Here is a 20,510-nt window from a genome sequence, read left to right as displayed (position 1 = left end):
ATTGAGAGCTTGGCTTTAGTGCTCTCGTAAGCACTCTGCCATGGCACTTACTATCTTACACTGCAGTTACCTGCTTTTCTGTTAAACTTCACTGACCATGCACACCTTTAGGTATGGACCCTGTCCTACTCATCTGTATATCCCTAGAACATAACACACTACCTGACATTTGACTGATAATAACAACAATGATGGTAACTACCATTCCTCAGTATCTCCTATGTGCTAGGCCCTGGCCTAGGCAATTTACCTACTCTTCCTCTTCCTACCTGTGAGGCATTACTATGTAGGTTTATCTTACAGATGAGGCAACTGAGTCTAGGCACCTAGTAAACATTCAGTAAATGTTTGTTGTTGAGTGAAAGAATACAGCTCAGAGAGGTTAAGTAACTTGCCTAAGGCCATACAGCCAATAGTAGCAGCACCAGAACTTGAACCTTTGGTTCTCTGCCCAGCAGTTTGAACTCTTTACACTGCAACTTTCTGCCTTTCAAACAAAGTTGAATTAAATGATTAGAGGTGGCATTTGTGGAGTGCTCAGAGAGTAGTCATATCTAGAAATTAAGTGTAATGTTACATTTCTTCTTGTCACTCAACTGCGTGTCCTAGAGAACAGGGAATGAGTCTTGTTCACCACTGTCATCTCCAGAGCACAATAGTAGGTGCTCAATAATTGTTGGATGAATAAAATGAACAAATTAACAAATAGATGCCCAATTAACCTAATTTCTTGTCACAAGTACAGTCAGATGAGAATGTCTCATACTCATTTGAAATAGAAGTTATGAGACTGGAAGTTAAACAGATGTTAAATCTCAGAACATGGTTTACATCTGAAGTAATTCCGGGTTCCTCAGTGTTGTTGCAGAAACTTTGACACTGTCCAAGAAAGCAGGGCTGTAGGTCACAAACTAGATATGTGCATTGGAATGGAGCACTTTGGAGATAACACAGGCCAATTAGTAGCTGTCAACTTTCTAGTCTTCCTGGCACTGTAGGTTCAAAGTATGGTTCCATCAACTAAATGAGTTTTTACTTTTGAGCTAGACAAAACAGGTCTGGAAAGAAGTTCATGTGAAATCACTTGAGGGGTCAGAGATAGCCTTGGGAAAACTAGTGCCCCCTCCCAAAGTAATGGGGAATTGAACACTGTTCTTCTGTTCTCTGAAGGCATCTGACCTTCTCTAATTATTTTTATTTTGAGTTTCTCAGCTCTTCTATTTTTGGATTTTTTTTTTTTTTAAACCTAGCCAGCAGGTTTTTGTGGTCCTAATGTTCCATCATTTTAAGTGCTTATCTTTGGCAGTAAAAATTAGTATGTAGCTACACATTTAACGTGAAATGATGCAAAGCTTATTCATTATGCTGAAACAGAAGGATGTTTAATATTAGAAACACGTGCGTTCATGTTTAATATACAGAATTGGTGTTTCTTTTTTCTTCCTGATGGACTTGGTGCATTTCAGTAAGCCCTTCTGTGCTAACTTAGGATCTGTCATGGGCCTTTATATTTTTTACTTTGTTTCTCCTTCTCCCTCTTCTCAACTTTTCCTCTTGGCTTTCTTTTGCTGTCTTTTTTTCCTTCTTTCCATATTCATTAAATAACTTTGAGTTAGGCTTTCCATTAGGTACTGGAGATACAGAGGTGAACAAGACACAGTTCTTGTCCTTTAAATAAAATTATCTTAAATTCATTTACTAAAGAAATTTCAGAAAGTGCTGCTTCTCTAAAACTTTGTTTTTAATAAGTGTTAGATACAACACGTATGCATAACAGATTCAAAGTGTTTAGTAAATACTTTTTCCTATTAAAAAATAATTTGAATTAATCCCAAGAACCTTTTCATCTGCATGGCTGTTCATATTTATTCTATTGCCCATTGTATGAACTTTCATATTTTTGCTATGTAATTTGTGTATATTATTCTTAGAGATAAATATCCATTCTATTTTGACCAGAAAGCTTAGTGAATTCTCATCTTGGACATAATGGCATTCATGATGAGCTGATAGGATTAATCAGAATTTATATGTGGCTCTAATGGAGATTTCCTCCCTTTCATGCCCAGGTGTGCCAGGTGGTGCTAATGCCAGCCAATCACCTCCCCATTGGCAGCACCATGAGCACTGTGCACCTGTCTTCAGATGGCACTTACTTCTATTGGATCTGGTCTCCTGCCAGCCTGAATGAGAAAACACCAAAGGGACATTCTGTCTTCATGGACATTTTTGAACTTGTGGTAAGTTTGAACTTTCTCGCTTGGGTCTTTGCAGAAACATTTCTGTTTGCTTTCTTTTTATATTGGTGTGCAAAGGGCCCAAGAACCTTGCAGCATGTATAGTGTGTTCAGTGTTTCCTTAAAATTGATTTTTCTCTTAGATGCCTTTGAAGGTTTCTTTGTTTGGAGTCATATGATGTAAGTAGAGCCAAACTTTCTGAAGGTTAATCTGGTGACTGGAGATAACATTATTTAATGTGTAGACAGCAGGGTATTTAAGTAGAAATGCTCACGGGCTGTTGGAAATGTGGGACAATGTTACAGTAGCAAGAATGGGTCACAGATAGAAATTGAGAGTCTCTCAGAGAGATCACAACATTGTGACACGTCATTTACCTTTTAGATATTAGCCAAATGCTCACTGAGAGCCAAGTGTGTTCTATCTAGTTGGTGGGAGTACAGAGATGGACAGGGTGGGCAGGGTTCTTGCCCAAATGTGATGTGTATTCAGGCCCCGGAGTTGGGTGGGTTGGGGTGATGGTGGTGGAGAGACATAAAGATTAACCATAAACAAGTGAGCAAATAAATGCACAAGATAATCCTAGTTAGTGAAGGAAAAGTAGTCGTGTACCAGATGAAGAGGCTGGGGAGTAGGTGAGGGAAGAACATTTCAGGAAGAGGAGACCACACGTGCAAAGTGTCTGTGGCAGGAGCCAGCATGTTTTAGGGAGAAAAAGTGGGCTAGAGTGGCTGCAATGCAGAGAGAGGAGGAGGGCTTGGGGTAAGGAGCAGCTGGTAGCCACGGCACTTTAGATCCACAACATCCTGCACAGTGGCCGCTAGCCATACGTTGCTATTTAAATTTCACTTGAAATTTAATAAAATTAGAACTGGAGTGGCTTAGCTCTGTTAGCCACAGTTCAAGTGCTCAGTAGCCATATGGCTAGTGGCTTCTTCGTTGAACAGCAAACATATAGACCATTTCCATCATGAAGAATGTTCTATTGGACAGAGCTGGTCTAGGTAGTATTTGTAGAGACTTATAAAAGAACAAATTGCCCCAAGCCCAGTCTGTGACAAAACTTTTTTTCATGAGATAATTTACAGTTTCCTTTTGGGAAGAAATTAGCATTCCTTTTAAAAAAAAAAAAAACCACCAAAGCAATTTTCTAATAAATTATAACAGGATTAAAACATGTTCTGGGAAACCAGTCATCCAACCCAACAGCAGACTATCAGTCAGGAGTCTTGTAACCTTTAACTGTGCATGTTCTTTTCCTAGTGAATCTCACAGTGTCCTCTAACCATTATCTTATAAAATGTCCCTGCCAGAGAGAATCTTTGAATTGGTCTGCTAGAGATTGAACATGTGTTCGTAATTGTCAGAAAAGCTTTTTTTTTTTTTTAAATTGGTTTTTAAACAGACTTACCAGCTGTTTAAGGAATTTTCATTTAGGTCTTGGCTGAGCACAGTGGCTCATGCCTGTAATTCCAGTGCTTGGGAGGCTGAGATGGAAGGATCTCTTGAGCCCAGGAGTTTTAAAAAGGGAGCTGGAACTTAAAGTGGCAGTGTTTGTCTGAGATGTTGGTGCTCTGGTACACCTCATCCTCCCACCTCAGCCTCCCAAGTAGCTGGGACTTAGCTGTGCATGACCACACCCAGCTAATTTTTGTGTTTTTTTGTAGAGACAGGGTTTCACCATGTTGCTTGGGCTGGCTTCGAACTCCTGAGCTCAAGTGATCAGCATGCCTCAGCCTCCCAAAGTGCTAGGATAACAGGCCTGAGCCACCACACCTGGCCTCCCTCTTTCTTTTCTGATTCCACCTAGCATATTGATTTCCTTTGTTTTAGTTTTTCTTTTAGTTATCTTTGTAATTTACAGTTAAACCTTTATTTCTTGTTCATGAACTCTAGGCAGTATCTCTTATCCCCCTACTTTAGAAGATAAGATGGAGAGTGTAGTGTCCTTTCTCATACTTCTTTGTGGAGAAAGCCAAGTATACATTTAGGGGAATACCAGAGGAAGAGAGATGACTCACCCCACCAACCTTAGAGCATCTTAGCAACTGGGAGATCAGATGTGGTGCAGAGCCATTGTGAGACAAGGTGGTAGAAAGAGTTTACATAAGGGCCTGCAGGCCCCCTTCCTGTTCACACATTTGCATTCAGATGCTAGCTGTCCAGGCCCAAGACTTAGTTATTTTCTGAAGAAACTGAATGACCCTGTTTGAAAAAAGACCTCTCATACTGATGTTGGGGTCATCTAAGGGAAAAGACTTGCCTCTCTGGTGAATCACCCACAACTGATGTCTTCCAGCAAGCAAGCCTCAACCCTGTCCACAGAATTCCTGATTAGTGCTGAACTGTTAAAAAAAAAAAGAGCAGACAAAATAAAAACCCAAACAAACAAAATTCCAAACTTTGGAGAGGTATGTGTGTGGAGGGGAGGCAAATGGGTTAAAAAAAAATAGTGCTAATGATTGAAGCCAGGGGTTCAGCACATAGGAAGTTCATTATTCTATTCTTTCTTCTTTTGTGTATATTGAAAATTTTCCCTAATAAAAAGTTTTAAAATTAAACAAAAAGAGCAGACTACCAAGGATTACTAGAAAAGTGAGGAAAGCTTCTAATATGAAGGTTAAAAATGAGAAAAAGTTAAAAAACAGCTAACTGGCCTCCCGCCGCCCAAGATGCTGAAAGGAAAGAAGGCCAAGTGGGGGAAGGTGGCTCTGGCCCCTGCTGTTGTGAAGAAGCGGGAGGCCAAGAAAGTGGTGAATTTTGAGAAAAGGCCTAAGAATTTTGGCATTGGACAGGACATTCAGCCCAAAAGAGACCTCACCTACTTTGTGAAATGGCCTTCTATGTCAGGTTGTAGCAGCAGAGAGCCATCCTCTATAAGCAGCTGAAAGTGCCTCCTGCGATTAACCAGTTCACCCAGACCCTGAACCGCCAAACAGCTACTCAGCTGCTTAAGCTGGCCCACAAGTACAGACCAGAGACAAAGCAAGAGAAGAAGCAGAGGCTGTTGGCCCAGGCTGAGAAGAGAGCTGTTGGCAAAGGGGACATCCCCACTAAGAGACCACCTGCCACCTTGGTAGAGAACAAGAAAACTCAGCTGGTGGTGATTGCACACAACATGGATTCCTTCGAGCTGGTTGTCTTCTTGCCTGCCCTGTGTTGTAAAATGGGGTCCCTTACTGCATTATCAAGGGGAAGGGAAGACTGGGCCGTCTAGTCCACAGGAAGACCTACACCACTGTCGCCTTCACACAGGTGAACTTGGAAGACAAAGGAGCTTTGGCTAAGCTGGTGGAAGCTATCAGGACCAATGACAACGTCAGATACAATGAGATCCGCTGTCACTGGGGAGGCAGTATCTTGGGTCCCAAGTCTGTGGCTTGCATCGCCAAGCTCGAAAAGGCAAAGGCTAAAGAACTTGCCACTAAACTGGGTTAAATGCATACTGTTGAGTTTTCTATATATAAAATTAAAATAATACAAATTTTCCTTAAGAAAAAAAAAAAACAGCTAGCTGAAGAAATAGAGTAAAACTTCACATAAGCACTAACTGCTCTGTGAGATATGTGAAGATATTGCATTCATATTATAAAACAGGACAGGATGCCTCAAAAAGGAATTATCAGGGAATGAGAATTAAAACTATGATTATCCAAATTTGACAATTAGTAAAAGAGTTAAGAAATATTTCAGAAAGGACAAGTAGATAAAGAACAGTAAATATGAGAGAAAAGATAAAAGATGTGTGGAGCCATCCATCTAAAGTCTTGCTAATAGGAGTTCCAAAAAGAACAGAAAATAAAGAGGATGACATGATCAAGAAATAATACAGGCGGGGGTCTGGGTGCAGTGGCTCACACCTGTAATCCCAACACTTTGGGAGGCTGAGGTGGGCAGATCATGAGGTCGGGAGTTCGAGACCAGCCTGGCCAACATGGTGAAACCCTGACCTTACTAAAAATACAAAAATTAGCTGGGCATGGTAGTGGACACCTGTAAAGCCCAGCTACTAGGAGACTGAGGCAGGAGAATAGTTTGAACCTGGGAGTCTCCTCCAAGGCGGAGCTGAGATCCTGTCATTGCACCCCAGCCTGGGCAACAGGGCGAGACTCCATCTCAAAAAAAAGGAGTAATACAGGCTCGGTACAGTAGTTCATGCCTATAATGCTAGTAGGGCCAAGAAGTTCAAGACCAGCCTGAGCAACATAGTGGGATGCCACCTCTACACATTTTTTTTTAGATTATTCAGGCATGATGGCACACTACTGTAGTCTTAGCTACTCGGGAGGCTGAGGCGGGAGGATTGCTTGAGCCCTGGAGGTCAAGACTGCAGTGAGCTGTGATTGCACCACTGCATTCCAGCCTGAGTGACAGAGTGAGAACCTGTCTCAGAAAGAAAAAAAAAGAAACAATACAGGAAAGATTTCAGACCGAAGGATATTGGCATCTGGATTAAAAGATATCTGACACAGTGAATGCAAAATGCCCACACCATCATGAAATTGCAGATTACCAAGCATAAAAGAGGATTCTAAAGCCTCCAGAAATTAAAAATATATATATATACACAAATGCTGAGCAATTCAAAAAGCACCAGGCTGTCCAGTAGCATTCCTGGATGCAAAAATGGAGCAGTACTTTCAAAATTCTGAGGGAAATTGTTTGTGTTTGTTTGTTTGTTTGTTTCTTTTCTTTTTCTTTCTTTTTTTTTTTTTTTTTGAGATGGAATATTCCTCTGTCACTCAGGCTGGAGTGCAATGGCATGATCTCGGCTCATTGCAACCTCCACCTCCCAGGTTGTAGTAATTCTCCAGCTTCGGCCTCCCTAGTAGCTGGGACTACAGGCCATCATGCCCAGCTAATTTTTGTATTTTTAGCAGAGATGGGGTTTCACCATGTTGGCCAGCCTGGTCTCAAACTCCTGACCTCAAGTGATCCACCCCCTTGGCCTCCCAAAGTGCTGGAATTACAGGCGTGAGCCACTGTGCCTGGCGTTGGATCTTCCTTTTTAATGTTCAGCGTCCCCTGCCTCCTGCCAGAAATTATTTTTCAACCTAGAAGTACATATTCAACCAACGTGTCAATCAACTATGAAGACAACATACAGATATATTTAGACATATAGTTATATAATCAAAAGCTGATACTTGCCTTGTAGAACAATTAAAAAACAATCCCTGCCTGTGGTGTGAAATAAAAAGTTGGGGAGGAGGGAACCTGCTCTAGATTAAAAGAACAATTTCTGAATAATTTTCAGAGTCTGAATAAAACAAACTAATTAAAAAAATCTTTTTGGAGATAATTTGAATATGAAAGTATTAGGAATATTAGATGAAACCAAGGGGCTTAGTCTTAGTTTACTTTGTTTGTTTGTTTGTTTGTTTGTTTGTTTGTTTTTTGAGACAGAGTCTCTCTGTCACCCAGCCTGGAGTGCAGTGGCTAGATCTCGGCTCACTGCGGCCTCAGACACCTGGGCTCAAGTGAACCTCCTACCTCAGCCTCCCAAGTAGCTGGGACTACAGGCACATGCCACTGTGCCTGGCTAATTTTGGCATTTTTTGTAGAGATGGTGGTGGGAGGTTTCTCCATGTTGTCCAGGCTGGTGTTGAACTCTGGGCTTATTGGATCTTCCTGCCTCAGTCTCCCAAAGTGCTGGGATTACAGATGTGAGGTCCCTGCATCTGAACTTAGTCTAATTTTTAAGTATGATGGTGAAATATATAAGAAAATGTCTATATTTTTAGAGATGCTTAGTGAAGAATTCAGAATATTCAGAAATGAAATTGCGTGATGTCTGGGATACGCCTTAAAATAGTTGAGCAAAAAAAAAAAAAAAAAATAGGAGGATAGGTTAAACAGCTGTGGCAATAGTTGAATCTGAGTCATGGGTACATGGAGGTTCATTGTACTATTCTTTTTTTTGCATAAGTTTGAAGTTTTTCATCATTAAAGAACTTTTTAAGTGTCACCCAGCCACTAATTTAGCAACTTTCCTAAAATGTTAACTTGGGAAGCTAAACATAGATGTCTGGCTTGCTGCCTATGGTGCTTTCACAGAATGGAACACTGTGTAGCCATTAAAAGTATACAGCAGCCGGGCATGGTTGTCATGCCTGTAACCCCAGCACTTTTTTTTTTTTTTTTTTTTGAGATGGAGTCTCGCTGTGTCACCCAGGCTGGAGTACAGTGGCACTGTCTTGGCTCATTGCAACCACCACCTCCCAGGTTCAAGTGATTCTCCTACCTCAGCCTCCCAAGTAGCTGGGATTACAGGCGCCTGCCACCACACTGGCTATTTTTGTATTTTTAGTAGAGACAGAGTTTCACCATGTTGTCCAGGCTGGTCTTGAACTCCTGATCCCAGGTGATCCACCCGGCTCGACCTCCCAAAGTGCTGGGATTACAGGCATAACTCACCACACCTGGCCAATCCAAGCATATTGGGAGGCTTGAGGTGGGAGGATCGCTTGAGTCTGGGATTTTGAGACCAGCCTGGGCAACATGCAACATAGTGAGACCTCATCTCTTAAGAAAAAAAAAAAAAAAATTCATATAATTTTTTAAAAATTAAAAGTATGAGGCAGATCTACCTAGAATGAAGTAGATTAATTTCCATGAGATATTGTTTAGTACAGAAAGCTAGGCTCAGAACACTGTGTGTATTCACTACCTGCTGTGTAATAAAAGTGGCTGGGGGACAGAATGTTTCTGCAATTGTCTTTCTTCTGTGTTAACAACTTTTCCTCTCTCAGTGGATTGTCCACCGTAGCATACAGATACGTTAGAGTATATCCCATCTTGAGAAAACAAAGCCAACTCTCCTGATTCCTGCCTACCTCCAGGCACTCTATTTTTTTGGCTCCCCATTATAGTGAAACTCTTGAAATCATTTATTTTCATTGTCATTGCCTCCTCTCCTTCCATTTTCTCTTGAACCCATCGCTCTTGATGCATCCTCATCATGCCACCAAACAGTTCTCTGAAGTTTACCAGTGGCTCCCACATTGCTGAATTCAGTGGTCCACTATTATTTGACATGGTTCATCACTTCTCCATTCTTGAAACTGTTTTCGCTCGGCTGTGGACACCCCATGATACTTCTACTTGCTGATTGTTCCTTCTGAGTCTTATCTGTGGGACCTCTTCTCTCGCTCTGTCTGCTTCTGTCAACTGTCTTAACTTCTTAGTTGATCTCCTCTTGTTTTGTGGCCTCAAACACCCGTATATGTTGATGATGCTCAAATTTTCTTCTCAGCCAAAACCTGCTACCAAAACTCTAGGTGCATATTGATGTGGCTGTTTGCTTGCATGTGCACAGAATATTAGACTTTCCCAGTTGGAGATGTGATGGTCACCTCAAGCTAAATATGCCCCCAGCTAAACTCCTGAGGTTAGCTCAGATTTCCTCCTTCCAAAATCTTTCCCATTTCAGATAATGGCATGTGTCTTTCCAGTGCTCACCAGAGACCTTTGGTGTCACTCTAGACTCTGCCTTCTCCCCCTACCCCTGCCAAATTCCATATCTGGTCAGCAAATACTGTCTACTCTGTCTTCAAAATGTATCTCATCCCATTACTTCTGTAGAGGTGCTGAATGATTGGGCCCCCACTGCACCTACACCCTCTGTACTGCCATCCACTGCACCTACCACCTGTTGCACCTACACCCTCTGCACCTACATCCACTGCACCTACACCTTCTGCACTTCCCACTTGCTGCACTTATACCCTCTGCACCTACATCCACTGCACCTACACCCTCTACATCTACATCACTGCACCTACACTTCCTGCACTTACACCTTCTGCACCTACATCTATAGCACCTACACCCTTTGCACCTACATCCATACACCTACACCATCTGCACCTATATCCACTGCACCTACACCCTCTGCACCTACACCATCTGCACCTACATCCACTGTACCTACACCTTCTGCACCTACATCCACTGCACCTACACCCTCTGTACCTACACCATCTGTACCTACATCCACTGCACCTACACCCTCTGCACCTACACCATCTGCACCTACATCCACTGCACCTACACCTTCTGCACCTACATCCACTGCACCTACACCCTCTGCACCTACATCCACTGCATCTACACCCTCTGCACCTACACCATCTGCACCTACATCCACTGCATCTATATCCTCTGCACCTACATCCACTGCACCTACACCCTCTGCTGTTACCACTTGCTGCACCTACACCCTCTGCACCTATACCGTCTGCATCTACGCCATCTGCACCTACATCCACTGCACCCATACCCTCTGCACCTACACCATCTGCACCTACATCCACTGCACCTATACTCTCTGCACCTACACCCTCTGCAGTTACCACTTGCTGCACCTACACCCTCTGCACCTGCACCGTCTGCGTCTACACCATCTGCACCTACATGCACTGCACCCATACCCTCTGCACCTACACCATCTGCACCTATATCCACTGCACCTACACCCTCTGCAGTTACCACTTGCTGCACCTACACCCTCTGCACCTACACCATCTGCATCTACACCATCTGCACCTACATCCACTGCACCCATATCCTCTGCACTTACACCATCTGCACCTACATCCACTGCACCTACACCTTCTGCACCTATATCCACTGCACCTACACCATCTGCACCTACACTTTCTGCACCTACATCCATTGCACCTACACCGTCTGCACCTATACCGTCTGCACCTATACCATCTGCACCTACATCCACTGTACCCACACCCTCTGCACCTACACCCTCTGCACCTACATCCACTGCACCTATACCCTCTGCACCTACATCCACTGTACCTACACCCTCTGCACTTACCACTTGCTGCACCTACACCCACTGCACCTACATCCACTGTTCTACACCCTCTGCACCTACGTCCAATGCACCTACATCCACTGCACCTACATCTACTGCACATACACCCTCTGCACCTACCACCTGCTGTACCTACACCCTCTGCACCTACCATACCTTCTTGTTCATGCCACTTAGCCATGCTTCCTCCATGTTACTCACACACACCAAGTATGTTCCTCCTCTGTCCCCTTGTGCTGGAATATTGGACTATAGATAACCACATGGCTGTTTCTCTCACTTTTTAAATATCTCTGCTCAAATATCACCTTATCAGGCCAGGCACAGTGGCTCACACCTGTAATCCCAGCACTTTGGGAGGCCAAAGTGGGAGGATAGCTTGAGGCCAAGGATTTGAGACCAGCCTAGGCAACAGAGTGAGACCATATCACTACAAATATTTATATATATATATATATATTTTAGTTTAATGGTGCACATCCGCAGTCCCAGCTATTTGGAGAGCTAAGGTGGGAGGATTGCTTGAGCCCAGGAGTTTAAGGCTGCAGAGAAGTACAATCACACCACTGCACGCAGCCTGGGCAGTGGAGTGAGACAGACCCTGTCTCAAAAAAAAAGAAAAAGAGGGCCGGGTACAGTGGCTCATGCCTATAATCTCAGCATTTTGGGAGGCTAAAACAGGAAGATCACTTGAAGCCAGGAGTTCAAGACCAGCCTGGGCAACAAAGTGAGGCCCTGTCTCTATTTAAAAAAAAAAAAAAATTACCATTAGCCAGTTGCTGAGGTAGAAGGATCACTTCAGTCACTTCAGTCCAGGAGTCCAAGGCTGTAGTGAGCTAGGATTACACCACTGCATTCCAGCCTGGGTAACAAAGCAAGACCTTATCTCTCAAAAAAAAAAAAAAAAAAGAAAAATCACCTTACCAGAAAGACTTTTCTGTACGAAATATTTCATGTAAAACAAAAGACCATTCTATATGAAATATTTTGTATAAAATAAAATCCTCCCTATCCTCTTTGCCCTGCTTTAGTTTTCTTCTTACTACTCATTTATTTGCTTTTTTATTGACTGTCTCCCCTGCTTAGAATGTCAGCTCCAGCACCGAAGGGATTTTTGTTTCTCTCTCTCCTTTTTTTTTGAGACGGGATTTCGCTATGTTGCCCCAGCTAGCCTTGAACTCCTGGACTCAAGTAGTCCAGCCTGCCTTGGCTTCCCAAAGTGCTGTGGCTGTAGATATGAGCCACCGTGCCCTCCGGTGCTAGAATAGTACCCAGCACACAGTAGATGCTTATTAAATATTTGCTAAATGAATGAATGGATGAAACATCACAAGAGACTGGAGACATTGGTTTCCCTGGGGAAGGGAACTGGTTGGGGCAAGACTTACTTTCCACCATTGATCTTTTCATATGTTTTTAAAGTTTAACAATGGGCTATTTAGAAAAATTAACTTTTAAAAAAGGAATTTTTTATAAAAAGGAGAACTTGTTTAACAGCATTGAATTCTGCTGGAGAAGTCAAGGTCAGACTGAAAGAGGCCTTTTGAATTATAATATGAAGGCCGTTGCAGTGCTAACAAGAGCTGTTTTAGGGAATAATAGGAGTGGCAACCAGATGGAATTGGTTGAGGGTAAGGTAGGGAGGATAAGATGGAGAACAATAGATCTTTCTCTCCAGGGATTTGATGTGAAAACAGGAGAGAAATTGGAAGGGGATGATGGAATGGACTGTGGGAACATTGAAATATTTTAATCTCATCTTTAAAAATTTAAGTTATTGAATAGATTTTAAAAAGTCATCTGTTTCTAAATTCACAAATGATAGGGCTTAGCCATAGACCTCCTGTGATTTGGTGGGCCAAACCAGGCAAAAAACTTTATGAAATAATGCTTTAGATGAAATGTTTCATAGAGTTCTAGCCCTGAAATTCTCTACTGAGTTATGATTAATCTTGGTTTCTAAATAATATAGGGTCTTGTCACATAGATGTGGCTAATAATAATTACTGGAAGGAATTAAATTTGCTGGGAATTATGATTTCACTCCGATACTTAGGAGTACTGATAAGTGCTCACTTCAGCAGCACAGACATCCAAATTGGAAAGATACAGAAAGGATTAACATGGCCTATAAGAAAAGAAAAAAGAAGACCAGTCTGAGCAACAAAGTGAGACCTCATCTCTCCAAAAAATAAAAAAAAAATTAGCCAGATGTGGTGGTGCACTATAGTCCCAGCTACTTAGGGGGCTGAGGCAGGGGGATTGCTTGAGCCCAGAAGGTCAAGACTGTAGTGAGCTATGATTGCGCCACTGCACTCCAGCCTGGGTGACAGAGTGAGACCCTGTCTCCCCAGCACCACAAAAAAAAGAAAGAAAACTAAGTACTGATAACTTTCTCTTCAAGATTGGTAATAGCTATGTTGTTTTAATTAAAAATATTTTTAACATGATATTCACAGTTATATAACTCAGAAGGTACAAAAGTCTGTCACCTACTCTGCTTCCTAGCCCAGTTTCCCTCCTCAGAGGCAAGTGAGGTTGGCATTTTCTTCTATATCCTTCCACAGACTGAGCACATACAAACAAATGCATGTGTATATTTTGTTTTTCCTTTTCTGTTTTTTACACAAATGGTGATTTATTATACACATTCTTCTGTACCTTGCTCTATTATTGAAGTAAAATTCTACTTTAAAGCAAGATGGATGGATTGATTGATTTTGAGATAGAATCTTGTTCTGTCACCCAGGCTGGAGTACAGTGGCACGATCTCAGCTCACTGCAACCTCTGTCTCCCGGGTTCAATAAATCCTCCTGCCTCAGCCTCCCGAGTAGCTGAGATTACAGGCGCAAGCCACCACCACCACGCCCAGCTAATTTTTTTTTTTTTTTGAGATGGAGTCTTGCTCTGTTGCCCAGGCTGTAGTGCAATGGTGCAATCTCGGCTCACCACAACCTCCGTCTCCCTGGTTCAAGTGATTCTCTTGCCTCAGCCTCCTGAGTAGCTGGTATTACAGGTGCCACCACCAAGCCCAGCTAATTTTTGTATTTTTAATAGAGACAGGGTTTCACCATGTTGGTCAGGCTGGTCTCAAACTCCTGACCTCAAGTGATCCACCCGCCCCAGCCTCCCAAAGTGCTGGGATTATAGGCGTGAGCCACTGCGCCTGGCCCTCATTGGATATTTGAATTCCCTCAATAACATCCCTCATGAAAGATTTTTTTTATTTTTTTATTTTTTACACGGAGTTTCGCATTGTTGCCCGGGCTGGAGTGCAATGGTGTGATCTCGGCTCACTGCAACCTCTGCCTCCTAGGTTCAAACAATTCTCCTGCCTCAGCCTCCCTAGTAGCTGGGATTACAGGTGCCCGCCACCATCCCTGGCTAATTTTTTGTATTTTTAGTAGAGACGGGGTTTCACTATGTTGGCCAGGCTGGTCTCAAACTCCTGACCTTGTGATCTGCCCGCCTCAGTCTCCCAAAGTGCTGGGATTATAGGTGTGAGCCCCCGCGCCCGGCCAAAAGATTTTTTTCCTGGCATTTTTATTCTGTGGCATGCTAGTGATCCTAATCCACTGTATACAAATAGAAGCTTCTCATCCAGCCTTACTGATGTGAGTTCTGGGCACTTCATGCAGTAGCCTCAAGTTTAAGTAGCTATGTCTTCACATATTCATTCATCTCCTACATTACAAAGGGCCTTCTACATGCCAGGTAGTATCCCAGGAGCTGGTGATACAGTATGGAAAAGACAGTGAGATATCTGTCCTCATGGAGCTTACATTCTAGTGGAAGAGACAGAAGCACAGTTTCAAGCAGTGGTAACTATTAAAAAGGAAGATGAAGTAAAGCAATAAAAAAATGATTTAGTGTGTGTTTGATATGGGACTATTCTAGGTAATGATAAGGGGAGCCTCTCTAAGGAGGTAGTATTTGCATTGACACCTGAATAAAATAGAGGAATGAGCCATGTAAAGATCTGGCAGAAGAACATTACAGACAGGAAATGGCATGTGCAGAGGCCCCTGAGATAGGCATGAGGTTGGCATGTTGAGGAAGAACAAGAAGTCTGTGTGTCTCAAGTGGAGTGACGAGAGTGAGTAAAGGCAGATGAAGTTGGAGAGGTAGTCAGGGCCATATCTTATAGGGCCTTGCAAAGTATTGGGATTTTATTCTAAGTGATATGGGAGATTCCTGGAAAGTGTTGAGCAGGAAGATGATGGGATCTTGTTTTAAAGGTTCATTGTAGGTTTGGGGTAAAGAATAAAGCCAGAAGAGATTTAAAGAGACAAACCAAATGTATATAATGTCTGGGTTGTATCTTGTTTGGTTCCTGAATCAAACAGACCAACTGCCAACTGTAAAAAGTATTTTTTTTCCTTTTTTCTTTTTTTTTTTTTTGAGATGGAGTGACGCTCTGTCGCCCAGGCTGGAGTGCAGTGGCGCAATCTCGGCTCACTGCAAGCTCAGCCTCTTGGGTTCACGCCATTCTCCTGCCTCAGCCTCCCAAGTAGCTGGGACTACAGGCACCCACCACCACGCCTGGCTAATTTTTTGTATTTTTAGTAGAGACGGGGTTTCACTGTGTTAGACAGGATGGTCTTGATTTCCTGACCTCGTGATCTGCCCACCTCACCCTCCCAAAGTGCTGCAGGCGTGAGCCACCATGCCCGGCTCTTTTTTCTTTTTTTTAAAGATGGGGTCTCACTATGTTGCCTAGGTTGTCCTTGAACTCCTGAGCTCAAGTGACCATCCCACCTCAGCCTCCCAAAGTGCTAGGATTACATACTGGAGCCACTGCACCTGGCCTGTAAAAAGTATTTTTGAGAAAATTGGGGAAATTGAATTATGGACTCAATATTAGATGATGTCAAGAATTATTGCTAATAATAAGTGTGATTACATTGTAGTTATTAAAGAAAATATATTTTATATTTTATATTAAAGAAAATATATTTTATAGTGATATACACTGAAATATGTGGGGGTGAAATGACAATGCCTGGGAGAGATGAAGCAAATATGTCAAAATCTTGATAACTGTTGTATCTAGAGTGGATATTACTTATTAGATAATATCTAAGTGGGTATTACTAGTTCTTTTTGTGTATATTTTAGTATTAAGAAAAATTCTATAATGAAACATTTTTTAAAAGAATGCACCTTGCGAGAAGGGGGCAAGAATGGGGTTAGTAGGAAGCTATTGCCCCAGACCAGGTGAAAGATAATAATGTGTTGGACTGAAGGTGAAGTAATGATGGAGGTGGTAAAAAGTGAACAGATTCAGGATATATTCTTTTAAAAATTAGTGACACATCCTTTTATTGATCCCAGTGGTATCATGCAGCATCCAAAACTATCTGTGATTTGTTTCTGTTTTTTTTTTGAGATAGAATTTCACTCTTGTTGCTCAGGCTAGAGTGCAATGGTGAGATCTTGGCTCACCACAGCCTCCACCTACCGGGTTCAAATGATTCCCCTGCCTCAGCCTCCTGAGTAGCTGGGACTACAGGCATGCGCCACCATGCCCAGTTAATTTTTGTATTTTTAGTAGAGACAGGGTTTCACCATGTTGGTCAGGCTGGTCTCAAACTCCCGACTTCGTGGGATCTGTCCTCCTCAGCCTCCCAAAATGTTAGATTACAAGTGTGAGCCACTGCGTCCGGCCTGATTTCTTTATTATATTTTATTATTATTATTATTATTTGAGACAGAGTGTTGCTCTTTTGCCCAGGCTGGAGTGGAGTGGTGTGATCACAGTTCACTGCAGCCTAGAACCTTGCAGGCTCAAGCGATCTTCTCACTTCCGCCTCCCTCACAGCTGGGACCACCGGCACCTGCCACCATGACCAGCTAATTAAAAAAATTATTTTCTAGAGCCTATGATTGATTGATTGATTGTTTTTTTTTTTTTTTTTTTTTTGAGACTAGCTCTCACTCTGTCACTCAGGCTGGAGTGCAGTGGTGTGATGATGGCTTACTGTAGCCTCAGCCTCCTGGGCTCAAGTGTTCCTCTCACCTAGCCTCCCAAGTAGCCGGGACCACAGGCACACGCCACCTTGCTGGGCTAATTCTGGTGTTTTTTGTAGAGATGGGGTTTCACCATGTTGCTCAGGTTGGTCTCAAACTCCTGAGCTCAAGCAATCCACCAGCCTCGGCCTCTCAAAGTGCTGGGATTAAGGGCGTGAGCCACTGTGCCCGGCCTGATTTCTTTATATGCTAGAACTTAAAACATTAACTGATTATCCCCTTAAAAAGAAAGAATAGGCCGGGTGTGGCCTATTTCTTCTTAAGACAGGATTAAGAAGAAAAGAAAAAGAAGAGAAGAGAAGACATATATTTAGGAATATGATGTAACAAAATGGAATGTCGAGATTATCCTGCTTAACTAACAAACTATTATTAATATAAAATGACCTCTAACATTTGGATCACAGAATTTCTCTGACTTTTATGGTATTTCAGTTATCTACTTTTACTCAATGAACAATCCCCAAGCTAAGTAACTTCAAGCAACAGTGATTTATAGGTTGATGGGGCTCAGCTGGTTGGTTCTTCTGCTCTGCGTGGTGAAGCTGAAGTCACATCTGCAGCCTCATTCAACTGGGAGCTTAGCTTGGGCTGTACCATTGAAGATGGCCTCTCATCCTCTAGGGCCTCTCTCCACTTGGCACCCAATATTCAGTAATCTATGCTGAAGCTCTTGACATCATGGAGGCTGGTTTTCAGGAAGGAGCTTTTCAAGAGGACAAGTGGGTATCAAGCCTCTGCTTGTATCATGCTTTCTTTTTTTGATATGTTGTGTCTCTCTGTGGCCCAGGCTGGAGTGTACTGGTGCTACTATCTTGTCTCACTCACTACAGATTCCCTGCTTTGGGCTCAAACATTCCTCCCACCTCAGCCCCCTGAGTAGCTGGGACTACAGGCTCATGCCACCATGCCCAGCTAATTTTTGTATTTTTTGTGTAGACTGAGTTTTGCCATGTTGCCCAGTCTGATCTTGAACTTTTAGGCTCAAGCAATCCACCTGCCTCAACTTCCCAAAGTGCTGGGATTACAGGCATGAGCCATCGCCCCCTGCTGCATCTTTTTTTTTTTTTTTTTTTTTGAGGCAGAGTCTTGCTCTGTCACCCAGGCTGGAGTGCAGTGGTGTGATCTCGGCTCGCTGCAGCCTTTGCCTCCTGGGTTCAAGTGGTTCTCCTGCCTTGGTAACTAGAATTGCAGGTGCAAACCACCACACCTGGCTAATTTTGTATTTTTAGTAGAGATGGGGTTTCACCATATTGGCCAGGCTGGTCTCAAACTCCTGGCCTCAAGTGATCCACCTGCTTCGGCCTCCCAAAGTGCTGGGATTATAGGCATGAGCCATCATGCCTGGCCAGCAACTTGCTTTCTAATGTGGGGAAAAAAAAAAGGCATATGACCAAGTCCAGACTCAGTGTGGGATGGGGACTATACAAGGGCATGAATACAAGGATGCATCATTCATTGGGGGCCACCAATGTGACAGTCTACCCACATGGAGTAAGAGACCTTCTGAAACTCTAGACACAGAATTCTGGCCTTTAAGACTACAAAATAGCTGAGGCATGGAATCTTTCTGCCTGATTTGGCTACTTCCACTCTGGATGCATTCCTGCTTGAGAATCTTCTATAACTCTTTTTTTCTTTTTTTAGAGAATGGGGTCTCACTGTGGTCTCTTAACTCCTGGGCTCAAGCTGTTCTCCTGCTTCTGCCTCTCTACCTACTGGGATTACAAGTGTGAGCCACTGCACCCGGCCTATAACTCTTTTTTTACCTTTTCAAGCCTCTTTTGAAAAAATATCCTCACATCTGTTTTGTTCTGAGTGGTCTTTTGCTCCCATGTACTCTGTATAAACTGCGGTTTTTAAAGTGGTTAGATTTAGTGACAATTTTACTGCTATTTTTCTCTCCTCATGTAACTTCCTAAAGATATTGTCAGTGTAGTAATGGACACACTAGGTGTCTTTCCCCTCTTCTCCCTAAGGGTTTGTTATTTTCTTCCAGTTATGATCCAGATTACTAAGCTACCCTTCCTTCATTCTGTATTAATTGAGGGCCTATACTTTATTGCCGTATCTGGGTAGCCCAGTAAATAAGCTTTTGTTTTCATGGAGCTTATATTAGAGTATGGGAAGTGGGACAGTACAGAAGTAAACAACAAGAATGAAATAATTTCAGCTAGTAATAAATGCTGGGGAGAAAATTAAAGAGGATAATGTGAGAGGGAGTGCCCGGGGTAGAGATGGGGAGCTCCTTTAGCTTGCAGGGCACATAAGGCCTTTGTAAGGAAAGACATTTGAGCTGAGACCTGAATGATAAGAAGCCATCCATCCTGACAGGGTGACCAACTATCCCAGTTTGCTTGAGACTGAGGGATTGCTCAGGACATGGAACTTTTGGTGCTGAAACCTGCAGTTCCAGGCAAACTGCAACAGATGGGTAGCACAAGAAGAGGGAATAGCAAGTACCAAGGCCCAGCATTAGGAGGAAGCATGGTATTTTGGAGGTGTGACAGAAGGCGAGTGTGGCTAAAAATGTGGTGAGAAAGGGTTGAGTTGAGGCAGATGTTGCTGAGGAGGTCAGCAGTCATTGGCCCTTGTGAAGCCCTGTCAGTAATTTGAATTTTATCATAAGTGTGTTGGAAAACCACTGCAGGGTTTTAAATGAGGGAAGACGTGGTTTTACTTTTTTTTTTTTTGGCGGGGTGGGGTGGGATAGGATCTCCCTCTGTTGCCCAGGCTGGAGTGCAGTGGTGCAATCATGGTTCACTGCAGCCTCGACTTCCTGGGCTCAGGCGATCCTCCTGCCTCAGCCTCCCTTGCAGCAGGGACTACAGGCGTGTGCCACTGCCTTTGGATAATTTTTGTGTGTGTGTGTGTGTGTTTGAGACGGGCTGGTCTCAAACTATGTTGCCCAGGCTGGTCTCGAACTCCTGGGCTTAAGTGATCTTCCCTTCTTGGCCTCCCAAAGTGCTCGATTACAAGTGTGAGACACTGTGCCTGGCTTTATTTACATTTTTAAATGATCACTGGCTATGCAGAGAGTAAACCATTGGGGTGCCCGTGGAAGTGGGAAGACAGGTTGGGAGACTGGTCTAATCATCTCTCTTGAGATGATATTGACTTGGACCAGAGTGGTTGCCAGGAAGGAACCTGGGCTGCTTCTCACTCCTCCCAGCTCTTCCTCTCCTTCCTAAATCAGCAGCTTCTTACCCTGAAGAGTGTCTTTGCTGAAGTAGGGATTTCCAGCAGATTTACCATTTTGTAGCAAACTTCAGCCCTACTTGTATCACACAGGTGCTTTATCAGTTTTTCTTTGCAGTATTTTCAAAGTACTCAAATACAATAATATAGCGTTTTGTTTGTTTTTAAGGTATCTATTGATTTTCTCATAGGGCCAGATTGGGTAAT

At 43.0% G+C, this 20,510-nt stretch overlaps 1 protein-coding gene and 1 pseudogene across 9 annotated transcripts in view; both read left to right on the top strand.

Annotated features, from left to right (window-relative positions):
- Positions 1 to 20,510, top strand: part of HECTD4 (HECT domain E3 ubiquitin protein ligase 4) — a 222,744-nt gene that overhangs the window by 73,438 nt on the left and 128,796 nt on the right. For all 9 annotated transcript variants that reach the window (XM_008004780.3, XM_008004781.3, XM_037996501.2 and 6 more), the window contains exon 7: positions 2,070 to 2,240. In XM_008004780.3, coding sequence (XP_008002971.1) covers positions 2,070 to 2,240 — 171 coding nt within the window. The remainder of the gene's footprint in view (positions 1 to 2,069; positions 2,241 to 20,510) is intronic.
- On the top strand, positions 3,894 to 6,844 carry LOC103239147 (large ribosomal subunit protein eL8 pseudogene; annotated as a pseudogene).

The sequence above is a fragment of the Chlorocebus sabaeus genome, chromosome 11, assembly GCF_047675955.1.
Source record: "Chlorocebus sabaeus isolate Y175 chromosome 11, mChlSab1.0.hap1, whole genome shotgun sequence".
NCBI classification, from domain to species: domain Eukaryota; kingdom Metazoa; phylum Chordata; class Mammalia; order Primates; family Cercopithecidae; genus Chlorocebus; species Chlorocebus sabaeus.
This window is presented reverse-complemented; position numbering and strand designations above follow the sequence as displayed.